Source organism: Notolepis coatsorum (assembly GCF_963971535.1).
Source record: "Notolepis coatsorum genome assembly, chromosome: 2".
NCBI lineage: Eukaryota > Metazoa > Chordata > Actinopteri > Aulopiformes > Paralepididae > Notolepis > Notolepis coatsorum.
In genome coordinates this window covers 127,418,294-127,433,296 of record NC_140166.1, presented here as the reverse complement: position 1 = coordinate 127,433,296, position 15,003 = coordinate 127,418,294, and the positions used below count along the sequence as shown (strand labels likewise).

At 43.4% G+C, this 15,003-nt stretch overlaps 1 protein-coding gene across 1 annotated transcript; it reads left to right on the top strand.

Moving 5' to 3' along the window:
* Positions 1 to 7,719: 7,719 nt before the first annotated feature.
* erfl1 (Ets2 repressor factor like 1) lies at positions 7,720 to 12,900 on the top strand (the record flags this gene model as incomplete). Its single annotated transcript, XM_084308289.1, is given in 4 exon segments — positions 7,720 to 7,780; positions 9,007 to 9,126; positions 9,129 to 9,240; positions 12,681 to 12,900. Coding segments are annotated over 4 exon segments (513 nt in total).
* Positions 12,901 to 15,003: the final 2,103 nt, after the last annotated feature.

Below are 15,003 nucleotides of genomic sequence, written 5' to 3'. Positions count from 1 at the left end.
ATAAGAGATCAGTCATTCAAAATATCTTTTGAATATTGAATATTTCAATAATAATAATAGGGAGTTTCATTCCTCATTTTTGTATTTGTGCCTCTTTTACAAAGAATGTATAAAAGTTTCATACTCCTTGCTGTTTTACAGGAGGTGAACCTAGCCCCTTTTGGGACTGTATAGTAGATACACGAGAGCTTTAGCTCGTCCAACGATGTTGGCGTGACTTACTGTACAGTCCCGAAAGGGTGTATCAGTGAACCTTGTCCGTAGCACCGATGGTGGGAGCTAACATTACGCTAGTGCCCCTAACGTAAATCTATTGGTGAAAATGTTGGCGATAATGAAGTAGCTAGTTAGCTATTTTAACAAACATTCTGTCAGATTATTATTCACTGATTTCCAACCGTAGAAGATGGTAAAGGGTTAACAATAAGGCTGGCTAGCATAACATTAGCTTTTAGCTAACAGTTTGACGCTGACAAACAGTAGAGAGCGGTAAGCCAGTGTGGAGAACGTCTCAGCCAATCACAGAGTGGTGATATTGGAGGCCACAGCAGTTTGTTAGGCTATGGGCCGGTGTTTTGACCCAAACTCGTTTGGGAATAGTTAGGATTCGCGAGTGAATCATTACTGCTAAATGTGAAGGTGAGTGTAATTTTGTTCATTACTATCCCAGTGTTAGCTAACATTATCTAGCTAGCTAATGCTAATGTTCGTAAGTTCATTCATCAGAAAACCCAAGATGATGTTGGGGTTCATAACTAGCAACACTATAGCTAAAAATTTTTATCAACTCAAGTGATTAGACCTATCTGTCTTGGGCGAAGAGGGAGTTTACTAGTTATGAGTGTAGCATTTGAGATGTAAACTGTGATAAGATAATATATACATTGGGGTTGTATTTGGACAAAGTTGCAGGAAACAAGAAAAATAAATGTTTACCAAGAGAGTAGAGAGTACCACATGCAGTGTTGTATCCACACGTCTTATATTATTCCCTTTTTGCTGGATCATGAGGGACAATCTTTTTTAAGTTTCATAAGGTAGCACTTCAACTGTTAAACTTCATTATACTTGAATTGATATTTCTATATTTATCACTAATATTCTAAGTCAGGACAAGGTTGGGTAGGTTAGGTTCATGTATCCCATCTCATAACCCCCCCCCCCCCTCTCTCTCGTTGCCTTCTACAGGGCCTGCCAGGGGCACATCTGAACCTGTGTAACAGAGGCAGGGGTGTAGCTCCAGATTCTGGGCCCCATGAAAGAATGTATTTGTAGGCCCCCAGTGAATGCGAGCGCACGTAAGCGCGCAAGCGGAATTTTTTTTGGCCATTTTTTATCTTCAATGAATGGACCAATGCAATAGTCTAACAAAGCCCCCCCTCTCTCTATATATATATCTCACACACACACACACACACACACACACACACACACACACACACACACACACACACACACACACACACACACACACACACACACACACACACACACACACACACACACACACACACACACACACTTCAGAAACAAACATAGTATCAATGAGAGCATCAATAATACACCTGAGTGATGTCTAGTAAAAAAAAAAAAAACTACCCCCCCCCCCCAGCTACGCCCCTGAACGGAGGTACCGCGAGTATATCCACAGTCACGATGGACTTCAAGTGTTGTGAAGTGACTGTGGTGCGTAGCGGTACTGCAAGTACAACTCACTCCCCCTGGAAAAAAAGGCATCCAGACACACTACCAAGTGGTGAATTCACCTCTTGTGGTCTGCGATGTCGCCCGCGGTGCGGGAGACCGGGGTTCGACTCCCACTCAGGGCGTGTCAAAATAAGACCGGTTTCACCTGCAGAGACGCTGCTCCACAGAGATGTCACCTGACTCCACGCTCAGTCCCTGGGTTTCCTCCTCTGACCTTTGACCCCAGCTGTCTAATACTCAGTAGATCAACCGTATAGTCACATTCATGTCAAGGGTATCTATTTCCTCATATTCAGCCTACTTCACTTATCAGTTAAATATTGTTATATCATGGTCTCATTGGTGAATGTTAAACTGCAGATTGCCATCTTTAGTCTGAGGGGATTTTCATCCATTTGAGTTCAACAATTCTACGCCTACAGCCCTTGGCACTGTGAATAATGTGAATATTTCTTCAGCTAGTCAGATAGTAAATTATATTGACCATATTGACCAAATTGTTTACACTGCCTGTGTTGTTTTTTACTACCTGTACACTGTGTTGTTTTTACTACCTGTACCCCCCCCCCCCCCCTCCCCCCATGCTGCTATGATGCCTGAATTTCCCCAAGGGGATCAATAAAGGAATATCTTATCTTATCTTATCTTTGTGGATCAGGCCACCACGAGTACCTGGACAGACAGTTCATGTAATAGCCATGAAGTGCTTCGAGAAGCTAGTAAAGGGCTACATCTGCTCCTCCCTCCCCATCAACATGGACCCCCTGCAATTTGCATACCGCCCCAACAGGTCCACGGAGGACGCCATATCCCATGTGCTGCACACAGCAGCATCACACCTGGACAAGAGGCAGGGGAACTATGTGAGAATGCTATTCATCGACTACAGCTCGGCATTCAATACCATAGTCCCCTCCATACTCATAGCCAAGCTCAGGGACCTGGGCTTGGGCTATGACCTCTGCCAGTGGGTCTTGGACTTCCTGACTGGCAGACCCCAGGTGGTGAGAGCAGGCAACTGCACCTCCTCATCCATCACCCTCAACATAGGGCCCCCCAGGGCTGTGTTCTGAGTCCCCTCCTCTACTCCCTGTACACACACGACTGTGTGGCTCAGCGGAGTAGCAATACAATCGTCAAATTTGCTGACGACACAGTGGTGGTGGGCCTGATCTCTGCCAACGACGAGAGGGCCTACCTGGAAGAGGTCAAGGTCCTGGCGGGATGGTGCCAGGAAAACAGCCTCTCCCTGAACGTCAGCAAAACAAAGGAGATGATTGTGGACTTCAGGAGGTCGGGGGTCAAGGACTACAGCCCCCTCAGCATCGACGGGGCACCGGTTGAGAGAGTCAACAGCTTTAAGTACCTCGGAGCCTACATATCCGAGGACTTGACATGGACCACACACATTAACAGTGTTGTGAAGAAGGCACGACAACGCCTCTACTTCCTCAGGCGCCTAAGGAAGTTCCAAGTCAGCCAGAAGATCCTTAAGAACTTCTACTCATGTACAATAGAGAGCATCTTGACCGGCAACATCACCTCCTGGTTTGGGAATAGCACTGCACAAGACCAAAGCAGACTACAAAGAGTGACACGTTCAGCCGAACGCACAATTGGAGGGGGGCTCCCCACCCTCCAGAACATCTACTACAAGCGTTGCAAGGGCAAGGCTAAGAGAATCATTAAAGACTCCAGTCACCCGAACAACTGCCTCTTTGAACTGCTGCCGTCAGGCAAGCGATACAGGAGTCTCAAGGCGAGCACAGAAAGACTCAGAAGAAGCTTCTATCCCCAGGCCATCAGGCTGCTAAACGAACAATGAATGAACACTACACAACAACAACCACCAAACGCACATAGCACACACATCCACACGCACACACTCACTTTAAACAAACACACTGTAGCACCCACTCCACACACTTATAGCACACACCCACTTTAAACAAACACACTGTAGCACCCACTCCCCACACTTTATATTTATGGATGAAGGATTGCACTACAACTCGTACACCTTACTGTAAATTGTACCTAAAATTGTACCTCATCCCATTTCTGCTTTGCACTAGATAGTACTGTACATTAGTACACTGCATAGTATTGTGTATTGTATATTATATGGTAACTCAGAACATTGTACATATGTCTATACCGAACACTGTGACCTCATTTTCTTCTTCTAAATTCATGCTATATTATGTTATTATGTTATTTGATACTATCTTGTCTAGCACAGTCTCTGGAGCGTAACAGTAAGAAGCATTTTGTATGAAAGTATTCTGTACTTCTGTATGACAACTATTAAAGAACTTGAACTTGAACTTGAACTAATAACGCTGCCATATCATGGTACAGTCAATTATTATGGTGCAATGACCTGATAAATTGACTATACTACTATGTTAATATTTCATGCCAATAAAGCCTATTTGAAAATACTACTGGCTGTACTTGTTGTCACACACCATCCTGAATCAACATACATCTGCATTACATACAGAATGTACAGAATAAAACATCAAAGGATTAAACTTTGACTTTTAAAGTCTTTTTTTTAATGATTAAATTACAAGCAAATAATGTGTTTTCCTTTCATGCCAACACAATGGGCGCCACCTGCTCTTGAGAAAATACACACAGCCGGTACAAACACCTTTTGACATGATTGGTAATATGAAAGAGTGGCTGGTCCACAAAGTCCTGGTGTGTGTGTGTGTGTGTGTGTGTGTGTGTGTGTGTGTGTGTGTGTGTGTGTGTGTGTGTGTGTGTGTGTGTGTGTGTGTGTGTGTGTGTGTGTGTGTGTGTGTGTGTGTGTGTGTGTGTGTGTGTGTGTGTGTGTGTGTGTGTGTGTGTGTGTGTGTGTGTGTGTGTGTGTGTGTGTGTGTGTGTGTGTGTGTGTGTGTGTGTGTGTGTGTGTGTGTGTGTGTGTGTGTGTGTGTGTCAAAACATGGAGACAGAGAGCGAGAGAGAGAGAGAGAGAGAAGAGAGAGAGATGAAGAATTGGTAAGGGATGGGGTACATGGAGCTGGCCTACCTTGTCCTGAATATCAGTAATAAGTATGCAAATATCAATTCAAGTATAATGAGGTTTAACTGCTGAAGTGCCACATTATTAAACATTTCAAATGAGGGTTTCCCCCCCTCATGATCCAGCAGTAAGGGGATCCCATAAGAGGTGTTGGTACAAAACTGTACTGCACGTACTGCACGCCACCCGAACAACTGCCTCTTTGAACTGCTGCGGTCAGGCAAGCGATACCGGAGTCTTAAGGCGAGCACAGAAAGACTCAGAAGAAGCTTCTATCCCCAGACCATCAGGCTGCTCAACGAACAATAAAAACTATGCAGCAACCATCAAATGCACACAGCACACACATCCACACGCACACACTCACTTTAAACGGGCAACTCACTGCAGCACCCACTTTACACACTTTAGAACACCTAAACACACTTTACACTTTATATTTATATTTATTGGTAAAGGATTTGCACTACAACTCGCACACCTTACTGTAAATTGTACCTAAATTGTACCTCATCCCATTTCTGCTCTGCACTATATAGTATTGTATATTAGTTAAGGCTGTCAAATATATCGCGTTAATATCGCGTTAACTCCCGATTCTATTAATGCCACTAATTTTTTTAACTCAAGATTAACTAAAATTTTTTTTTTTTTTTTTTTTTTTTACTAGACTTCACTCAGGTGTATTATTGATGCTCTCATTGATACTATGTTTGTTTCTGAAGTGTGTGTGTGTGTGTGTGTGTGTGTGTGTGTGTGTGTGTGTGTGTGTGTGTGTGTGTGTGTGTGTGTGTGTGTGTGTGTGTGTGTGTGTGTGTGTGTGTGTGTGTGTGTGTGTGTGTGTGTGTGTGTGTGTGTGTGTGTGTGTGTGTGTGTGTGTGTGTGAGATATAGAGAGAGAGGGGGGTGAGAGAAATGAGGAAGGGGCAAAAGAGAAAAAGAGCTGGGAGAGTGTGTGTGTGAGGGAAAGAGGGGGGTGTGTGATTAATCAGCCCTTGTGTGTGTGAATGTAACAAGTTCCTAACGTTTTCTTTCCCCTATTATTTCATGCACACTTTATTCATTGTTTTAAATTATTATTTTCTTTTAAGTTATTTTGTGCATCACTCTGTTTTGAATTTGATGCAAATTTGCAATGCATGAGGGTCATCCTTTTGTGTTAAATGGCTGCATAAAGCAAGCATTTGTTGACTCGCATGTTGATAAGAGTATTAAAACTTGGAACTTGAAAAATATCTGTTTAAGGTTAAAAAAAAAAAATGCGATTAATTTGCGATTAATCGCGAGTTAACTATGAACAATCATGCGATTAATCGAGTTAAATATTTTAATCGTTTGACAGCACTAATATTAGTACATTGCATAGTATATATTGTATATTGTATGGTAACTCAGTTACTTCTATTCTGCATCGAACATTGTACATATGTCTATACTGAACACTGTGACCTCTATTTTTATTTCTATTTTACATGCTATACTATTTTATTTCATACTATCTTGTCTAACACAGTCTCTGGAGCGAAACAGTAAGAAGCATTTTGTATAAAAGTATTCTGTACTTCTGTATGACAACTATTAAAGAAACTTGAACTTGAAACTTGTACATTTCTTATTCAGGTGTCAAACTGTCTCTTGCAACTTTGGCAAAATAATAATAATTATTATTATTTATTTTTCACATATTATTTTATCACACTAAATACATTAGACAGATAGGTCTACAAGTGCTAGTCATATAAGTTAGTAATCACTCAATGAGTTGATCAAAACGTTAGCTAGCACAGGAAGTTATGCACCCCGACTGTAATTTGTCTTCTGTTTTTTTTAGCTGCACCCAGCAGCTCTTTTGGTCACTCTGTCAGTTGGTTGTTTTTCCGCTTTGGTCTGAACGTGTGTGCGAAACCTGATCCCGCCCCCATTTGTGCTGATTGACACTCCGTCATGAAACCTGACCCCGCCCCCATTCGTGCTGATTGACACTCCGTCATGAAACCTGACCCCGCCCCCATTCGTGCTGATTGACACTCCGTCATGAAAAGTGTCATTAGGAAATAGAAAGGAGGAGAGACAAAGCAACAGGGAGAAGCCACTCTGAAACGTTGTCAGGAATATATAATAGTGTCTTTATGAAACGTCACGTGAAAATAAAACCTGTTCTTATCATGACAAATACATAAATAAACAATCATATTATTATGAAGACAACAATCGTGAAATAATATAACATAATGTGTTGATATTGTGTATTTATTTCAAAATGATTTTGTTTACTAATTTAGATATATCTCTCTACATTTAATTATGTAATTATCTATTTATTTATTATTGTTTAAGATATCATTATCGATTTAATTTAATTGATTTAAATGCACAGTTGATCCTCCATTATCATCTTGTTTATTCAGAAGTTGTTTAAATTTCTCCCATGTATAGACGTACCCCACGTACCATGTCCACCCAGTTGCATCAGACACAGCCTCCAGTGGGCACACAAAGACCACATCCATCAAACCTGATCTCTACAAAAAAAAAAAAACATATATATATTCCACCCTGTCATGTTTCATATCGATTTAAGGTATTTTCTTGACCCCACATCTTGCCCTCAGATATTTACGCAATCTCTCAGTTTTCAATTTTACTCACCTTTCTCACCAGCTCTTGAATTGCACAAACTTGTTATCACTCACCAACTCTCTCCTTCGGCCAACTAAAATAAAGTGCCAAGGCCGGCCGCCCGGGTTGTTTGTTGAAATTTTACAATCTCACTGGCGTTATTTTCTCACAAGGACAAATGAAGGTCTCGTCTTTTCTTCTGCATTTATTTCTTCTTACTATTTCTCTGTTCAGAATGTAGGAAACCTACTATATATATATATATATATATATGGGGGAACTTTTACCATGCTGGCATTTTACCATCATCTTCCGTCTCTGCTCCCTCTGCCCTTGTCGTCGTCTAGGAGTCGAGGAGGCATGGACTGTAACTGCGTCAGTGACCTACTGCTCCCCCCGGTGCCCGCTCTGTGGACGCCAGGTCAGTGCCCGAGGGAGGGAGTGGGGATCATTACTTTGTGTGTGTATATGTTTCATACTCTTTGAACTGCTGCGGTCAGGCAAGCGATACCGGAGTTTTAAGGCGAGCACAGAAAGACTCAGAAGAAGCTTCTATCCCCAGGCCATCAGGCTGCTAAACGAACAATAAACACTATGCAACAACCATCAAATGCACACAGCACACACACCCACACGCACACACTCACTTAAACAAACAACACACTGCAGCACCCACTCTCCACACTTTAGATCACACAAACACACTTTATATTTATTGATAAAGGATTTGCACTACAACTCGTACACCTTACTGTAAATTGTACCTAAATTGCACCTCATCCCATTTCTGCCTTGCACTATATAGTATTGTATATTAGTACACTGCATAGTATATTGTATATTATATGGTAACTCAGTTACGTCTATTCTGCATCGAATATTGTACATATGTCTATACTGAACACTGTGACCTCATTTTTTTTTACTTCTAATTTACATGCTATACTATGTTATTTTATTTCATACTTATCTTGTCTTGCACAGTCTCTGGAGCGTAACAGTAAGAAGCATTTTGTATAAAAGTATTCTGTACTTCTGTATGACAACTATTAAAGAAACTTGAACTTGAAACTAGTGGGTATAGCTGACTAACAGGCCCATCATCGGGGGACTACAGGTGAATAGGTGTAACCTCACCTTAATGCAGAGAGCTACAGCCTGATGTCTGGCCAACACCTTTGAATTTATTCCTGAAACTACACCCATCACCTGACAAAGACATGTGATCATCGTGATACTTTGGAAATAATTACATCCCGAAACATTTTAAAATATATATTTATTTACTTTCTTCTACCAGGCCTATAGTGAGTGCCGGCATTACTTTGTAAGGAGCTACTTAATTCTATTAGATGTGTGTGGAGTGGACCCTTAGAATTCCAGCTCGAGCAGCATCCATCAGATCTCTGGCAGAGACCTGTCATCATCCCACTGACCAATCTGTTGAGGCTGGGGGGCATTAGCGCAGACTAACATTGCTTTAGGCACGTGCTGTGATATTAAACACATCATCCCTCCACCTCCATCACTCATCAGTCATCCAGACAGTTATCCCCCTGGCGAGCACCAGGAAACCCGACAGGCCTTAACCCTTTCCCCCCATCTCCTCCTCCTCCCCCCACTTTCCTGCTACCCTCTTCCCACCAGGCATCGCCTTCCCAGACTGGGCCTACAAGCCTGAGTCAAGCCCCGGCTCCAGACAGATCCAGCTGTGGCACTTCATCCTGGAGCTGCTCCAGAAGGAGGAGTACCACGGGGTGATCGCCTGGCAGGGGACTACGGGGAGTTCGTCATCAAGGACCCGGACGAGGTGGCCCGGCTGTGGGGGGCCAGGAAGTGCAAACCTCATATGAACTATGACAAGCTGAGCAGAGCACTACGGTATTGATTGATTGATTGATTGATTGAAAACTTTATTAACAGATTGCAGAATGGGTACAACAATACAGTACGGCTCAATACACATAATTGTTAATTAGGGATGCTCGATATTGGCTTTTTTACCGATACCGATATACCGATATTGTCCAACTCTTAATTTCCGATACCGATATCAACCGATATCAACCGATACCGATATATGCAGGGTTCCCCCCCCCCCCCAAAAAATGGAATAATTTCAGGTAATTAACATTACATATCTCTTGTTGTGGAATTAACACAACATTATGCATACTTTTGACAATAAATAAAATCAGAATTTGTTCTTACTTGCTTGCCTGGGTAAATAAAGGTTATAGAAATGTAAAAAAAAAAAAAAGAAAAAAAAAAAAAAAATTGAAAACCGATACCGATATTTTCCGATATCACATTTTAATGCCGATATCGGCCGATAATATAGGTAGGCCGATAATATCGGACATCCCTATTGTTAAGGGGATGCAGATACCATCAGGGTCCCCCATTTTCAATTCATCATGACATTTATGACATACACGACATACCAGGGGTGTAACGGTACACGCGGTTTTGAAGTCACGGTTCGGTGCGGATTTTCGGTACAGTGGGGAGAAGTTTGGCTTTCCATGTTCCACTCAGGGGTGATGTAGTGTGCAGTAACTAATTGTACTTTTAGGGCTGTCAACGAATATTCTATATTGAAATTAATAATCGACTTGATGATATATATTTTTTTTAATAATGAATCATTATTATATTAGATTGTGAAAAAAACAGCCCCCGGTGGGCGGTCGTTAGTGGTTAACATACCGTTGTATTCGTTCGGTACACTACACAGCCGTACGGTACGGTACACAAACTGAAACGGTTCGGTTCGGTACAGATACATGTACCTTTACACCCTTACGACATACAGTACTGTTACATCCAGACATTTATGACATACAAGACATACAAATATACAGTACTGTTTAAGAGACATAGATCCTAAAAGAAATATATACATTTGAGGGGGAAGAAACTGTACATTGGAGGGGGTTGGGTGGGGGGGGGGGTTGGACATTTACCGGGGCAGTTTCGAATTGCAGCCCCCTGTAGGTACTCTTTGAGAGGTATGTAGGTATGATAAGAGATGTCCGACTTTATGCCTATGTGTGAGTGTGTGTGTGTGTGTGTGTGTGTGTGTGTGTGTGTGTGTGTGTGTGTGTGTGTGTGTGTGTGTGTGTGTGTGTGTGTGTGTGTGTGTGTGTGTGTGTGTGTGTGTGTGTGTGTGTGTGTGTGTGTGTGTGTGTGCGTGTGTGCGCGTGCGTGTACATCATCTCTCAGCGTCATCAGAAAACACCAACATTCGGAATGTCAATCAATATCAACAGCTGTTATCAAATTAATCCAGTTGTTCCTCCTTTCAAATAAATGGAACTGTTTATCAGCCCGTTGTTTACATACATTAGGACGATGTTTACTATTGTTGGGAGTGGATCCATACTCAACTCCTCTTGCCATTTTAGTCAAAACCTGGAAAGATAAACACAAGGTCTCTCCGGGGGAAATGAACGTCAATACCTTCAATTTCACCTTATCTGTCGACATCCTAATGGAAAGTTCATCATTAAAGCGCAGCATAACAAATTCAATAGGGATTTCAAAATTAAGCCCCCATGTGAAATTGCTTGGGACTTTCAGAGAATACACTAAGTCTTCCCCCAGAAAACCCCCTTTGGCACGAACCTGGCCTATGGTGATTTAAGCACTAGGCCTACATATACTGTATAGGCTATACCTACAGTACTATACATCACCCCCCCCCCCCCCCCCCACCACTAGTTTTCTTATGCAGATGAGAGCGTACAGACTTAGCACCCCCCACACACGCACGCACACACCCCACCCCCTCCTTTCCTCTGGCCTCTTGTTAATGGGGGCTGTCGTAAGGGTCTAATTGTTATGAATTGGCTGGGGCCATAATTAGCCTCCTTGATTAGCCTCACTTAATTGCTCAATTAAGGGCCACGGCACAATTGCCACGCAAAGCAAAACACTTACACATCAGTGCGCGGCGCTGCGCTGCTGCGTTTACATGCTGACACACGCCGCTGTGCTCTTTGATATAATGATATGCTATATTCTGCATAATGACGAGCGTAATGGCCACCAATATTGAACGCTGAGGCAATGTAACGTACTTCGTACCTGCTGCGGGTATTTTAAACGAAACTTAAACAAGGCGTCGTACAAGATTACAACTCCTATCACATACCACAACTCCCCCCCCCCCCCACACACACACACGCACGCACGCACGCACGCACGCACGCATGCACGCACGCACGCACGCACACACACACACACCACACACACACACACACACAGACAGACAGACAGACAGACAGACAGACAGACAGACAGACAGACAGACAGACAGACAGACAGACAGACAGACAGACAGACTCACACACACACACACACACACACACACACACAGACACACAGACACACACACACACGCACGCACGCACGCACGCACGCACGCACGCACACACACACACACACACACACACACACACAGACAGACAGACAGACAGACAGACAGACAGACAGACAGACAGACAGACAGACAGACAGACTCACACACACACACACACACACACACACACACACACAGACACACACACACACACACACACACACACACACACACACACACCACACACACACACACACACACACACACACACACACACACACACACACACACACACACACACACACACCTCCATCCCATTTACCTGAATACCCGCTCCGTACCTGAACCAGATGGCATGCAGTATCGCCTTTTGCTGTGGAACAACCTGGCATCCTGGCAGACTGTGGGTTTTGACACCTCGGTGGGTGGCACAGGAAACTGGCATTGCGACGTGTCGACGTGCCCAGCGGGAGACACCTGAGGTGGTTACCGTGGAGAGACACCTCTTGTTGTGCCACCTCTCAGCGAACGCAGTGGCAGCTCTTTGCGAGTTGTTGGCCCGTATACATTATGCATCGTGGAGGCAACACTTTTGTCTGGCTCGTTTGTAACGCTCGCTGTATGTCGAGGAGGGTGCGTAACCTCCGGCTCTCCGGGGCTCAGCGGCTCGGCTCGCTGTCCGTTAACTGGAGAATAAAATGGGCCTTTATGGAACCATTTCATAGTGAATCCATAGGCAGGCAGACGTGAAATGATTTGTTGGAGGACGGGGGGATAAATAAAAACCGTGGGAGACCGTGGCCCTAAAGCACTAGAGAAAACATCAGTGATATTACAGAACACCTTGATGTGAGTCTTACATGAATCCTTCCCTCTGCTCTTCCCCCTCTCACCCATCCCTCTCACCCATCCCTCCTCGACCTCCTTCCTCCCGCGGATATCCATCCTCTTTCTGCAGGTACTACTACAACAAGCGCATTTTGCACAAGACCAAAGGGAAGCGTTTCACCTACAAGTTCAACTTCAGCAAGGTGGTGCTGGTTAACTACCCTCTGCTGGACATGGCCAGCTCCCCCTTCCTGCTGCAGAACCACTTCAACGGGGGCACTGCCACGCCCGACTGCAGCCCCGAGGTACGGGGCGCAGCGGAGAGAGGGGTGGGGAGAGGGATGGAGTGAGGGGGATAGAGGAGGGAGGGAGGGAGGGAGGGAGGGAGGGAGGGAGGGAGGGAGGGAGGGAGGGAGGGAGGGGAGGGAGGGAGGGAGGGAGGGAGGGAGGGAGGGAGGAAGGGAGGGAGGGAGGGAGGGAGGGAGGGTGAGAAGGGGAGGGATGAGAGGACGAACTTGGCTAAATATTATGGATGACGGAAAACCACTAGAATGCACTTTTCTTACTCTCTCTTTGGTTTTATTTATATGGTGGTGTAACTTATTCAGTATTATTCACAAACCCTTCACTTGGTCATTATAAGGTTATATGGTTACTGGGTTTCAAAAACAGGGGGAATAATAAAGGAGGGACAGATGGACATTTGTACCTAAACTGTGTCAGAACATGATGAGGGGTTGCAGTTGTTCTGATGTGGTTTGTAATAAAACAAAATAACAAAGTGTAATTGTAAAAGAAAAAAAAAGATTATAAATTATTATTATTATTATTATTAATAATAATAATAATAATAATAATAATAATAATAATAATAATAATAATAATAATAATAATAATAATAATAATAATAATAATAATAATAATAATAATAATAATAATAATAATAATAATAATAATAATAATAATAATAATAATAATAATAATAATAATAATAATAATAATAATAATAATAATAATAATAATAATAATAATAATAATAATAATAATAATAATAATAATAATAATAATATAATAATAATAATAATAATAATGTGTGCGTGATGACTGGGATTCTGATTGGGCCATTTGATTACTGAGAAGATTGCTTTGTGATTCAAAATGTTTTGAATTATGAAAGGAATTGAAATAATAGAAAAGGAGAAATATTTTATTTTAGAAATAACCAACACAACCGTATTTGCTTGGGATACATTTTTTTTCTCTCCATTTGTTTTAGTTTTTTAATCTAAGATAAAAAAAAAGAGAAAAGAAAAAAAAGAAACGTACCAAATAAGTGCCACTAACTTCAAGACGAGAGGTTCAGCCGTCTGTGCCGTCGTTCTTAAGGGGCGGATAAAGAGAGGCAGACAAGTGAAGGAGAAAGTGGCGAGGGGCAGTTTTTTAACTTGTCCTTAAAATAAAAAAAGAAGACATTACCCCCCCCCCCCCCCCCACTTCCCTCATCCCTGTCTCCATCTGTCATCGACTGAAAATAAAAGAAATAACTAGAAAGTAAAAGGACTCAGATCAGATCAATGGCGGGTCATTAATGCGGTTTGTTAAGCAACGCAGATCATGCGGCTTGGGAGGCGTACAGTCTCGCCTTTCAAACTGGCAGCTGAGGGGTGACAGACGCTATTGATCCTGTCCTCTCTGCCCCCCAGTCTGTCTCCCGCTCAGACTCGCTAAGATACGGCCGTTTCATTTCTTTTTGCCCCGTCTCCCCTCCTCACTCATTTCTTAAAGGTGCCTCTGTCTAATGCACACATGCCGTCTGTCGACACACACACACACACACACACACACACACACACACACACACACACACACACACACACACACACACAACACACACACACACACACACACACACAACACACACACACACACACACACACACACACGCACACACGCACACATGCGCACACACACACACACACACACACACACACACACAGAGCAGGGGCCTCAAGTACCGGTATGCACATGACATTATGCTGCCCATGTAGCCTCCTTTTCCTCTCAGATCTCAGTCCTATATTTCCTTTGTCCCCCCCCCCCCCCCCCCCCCCTGTGTGGTCAGAAAGTGTCTCCCGACGGACACCCCACCCCCCTCCACTCTCTCTCCCCTCTCTCTCTCTCTCTCATTTGGTTTATCCTTTGTGCCCATGTTCATAATCGCCGGCCTCCGTTTGACTGTGTTCTCTTCCTGGCTTTGAGTCTTTGAGCCTCCGTGTCCTCCCCCCCCCCCCCCCCCCCCCCCTCCCCGGTCCCATGGCACCTCCTTTTATCCTGTCCTTGCCACGACTGTGGCGCTGTTTGCATCACACTCGGCAGCAGGGCGCCGTTGTCATCAAATGACTTTACCCTCCGCAATACACCACCAGCACGGTGTAGAAATACACGTGTTCTGT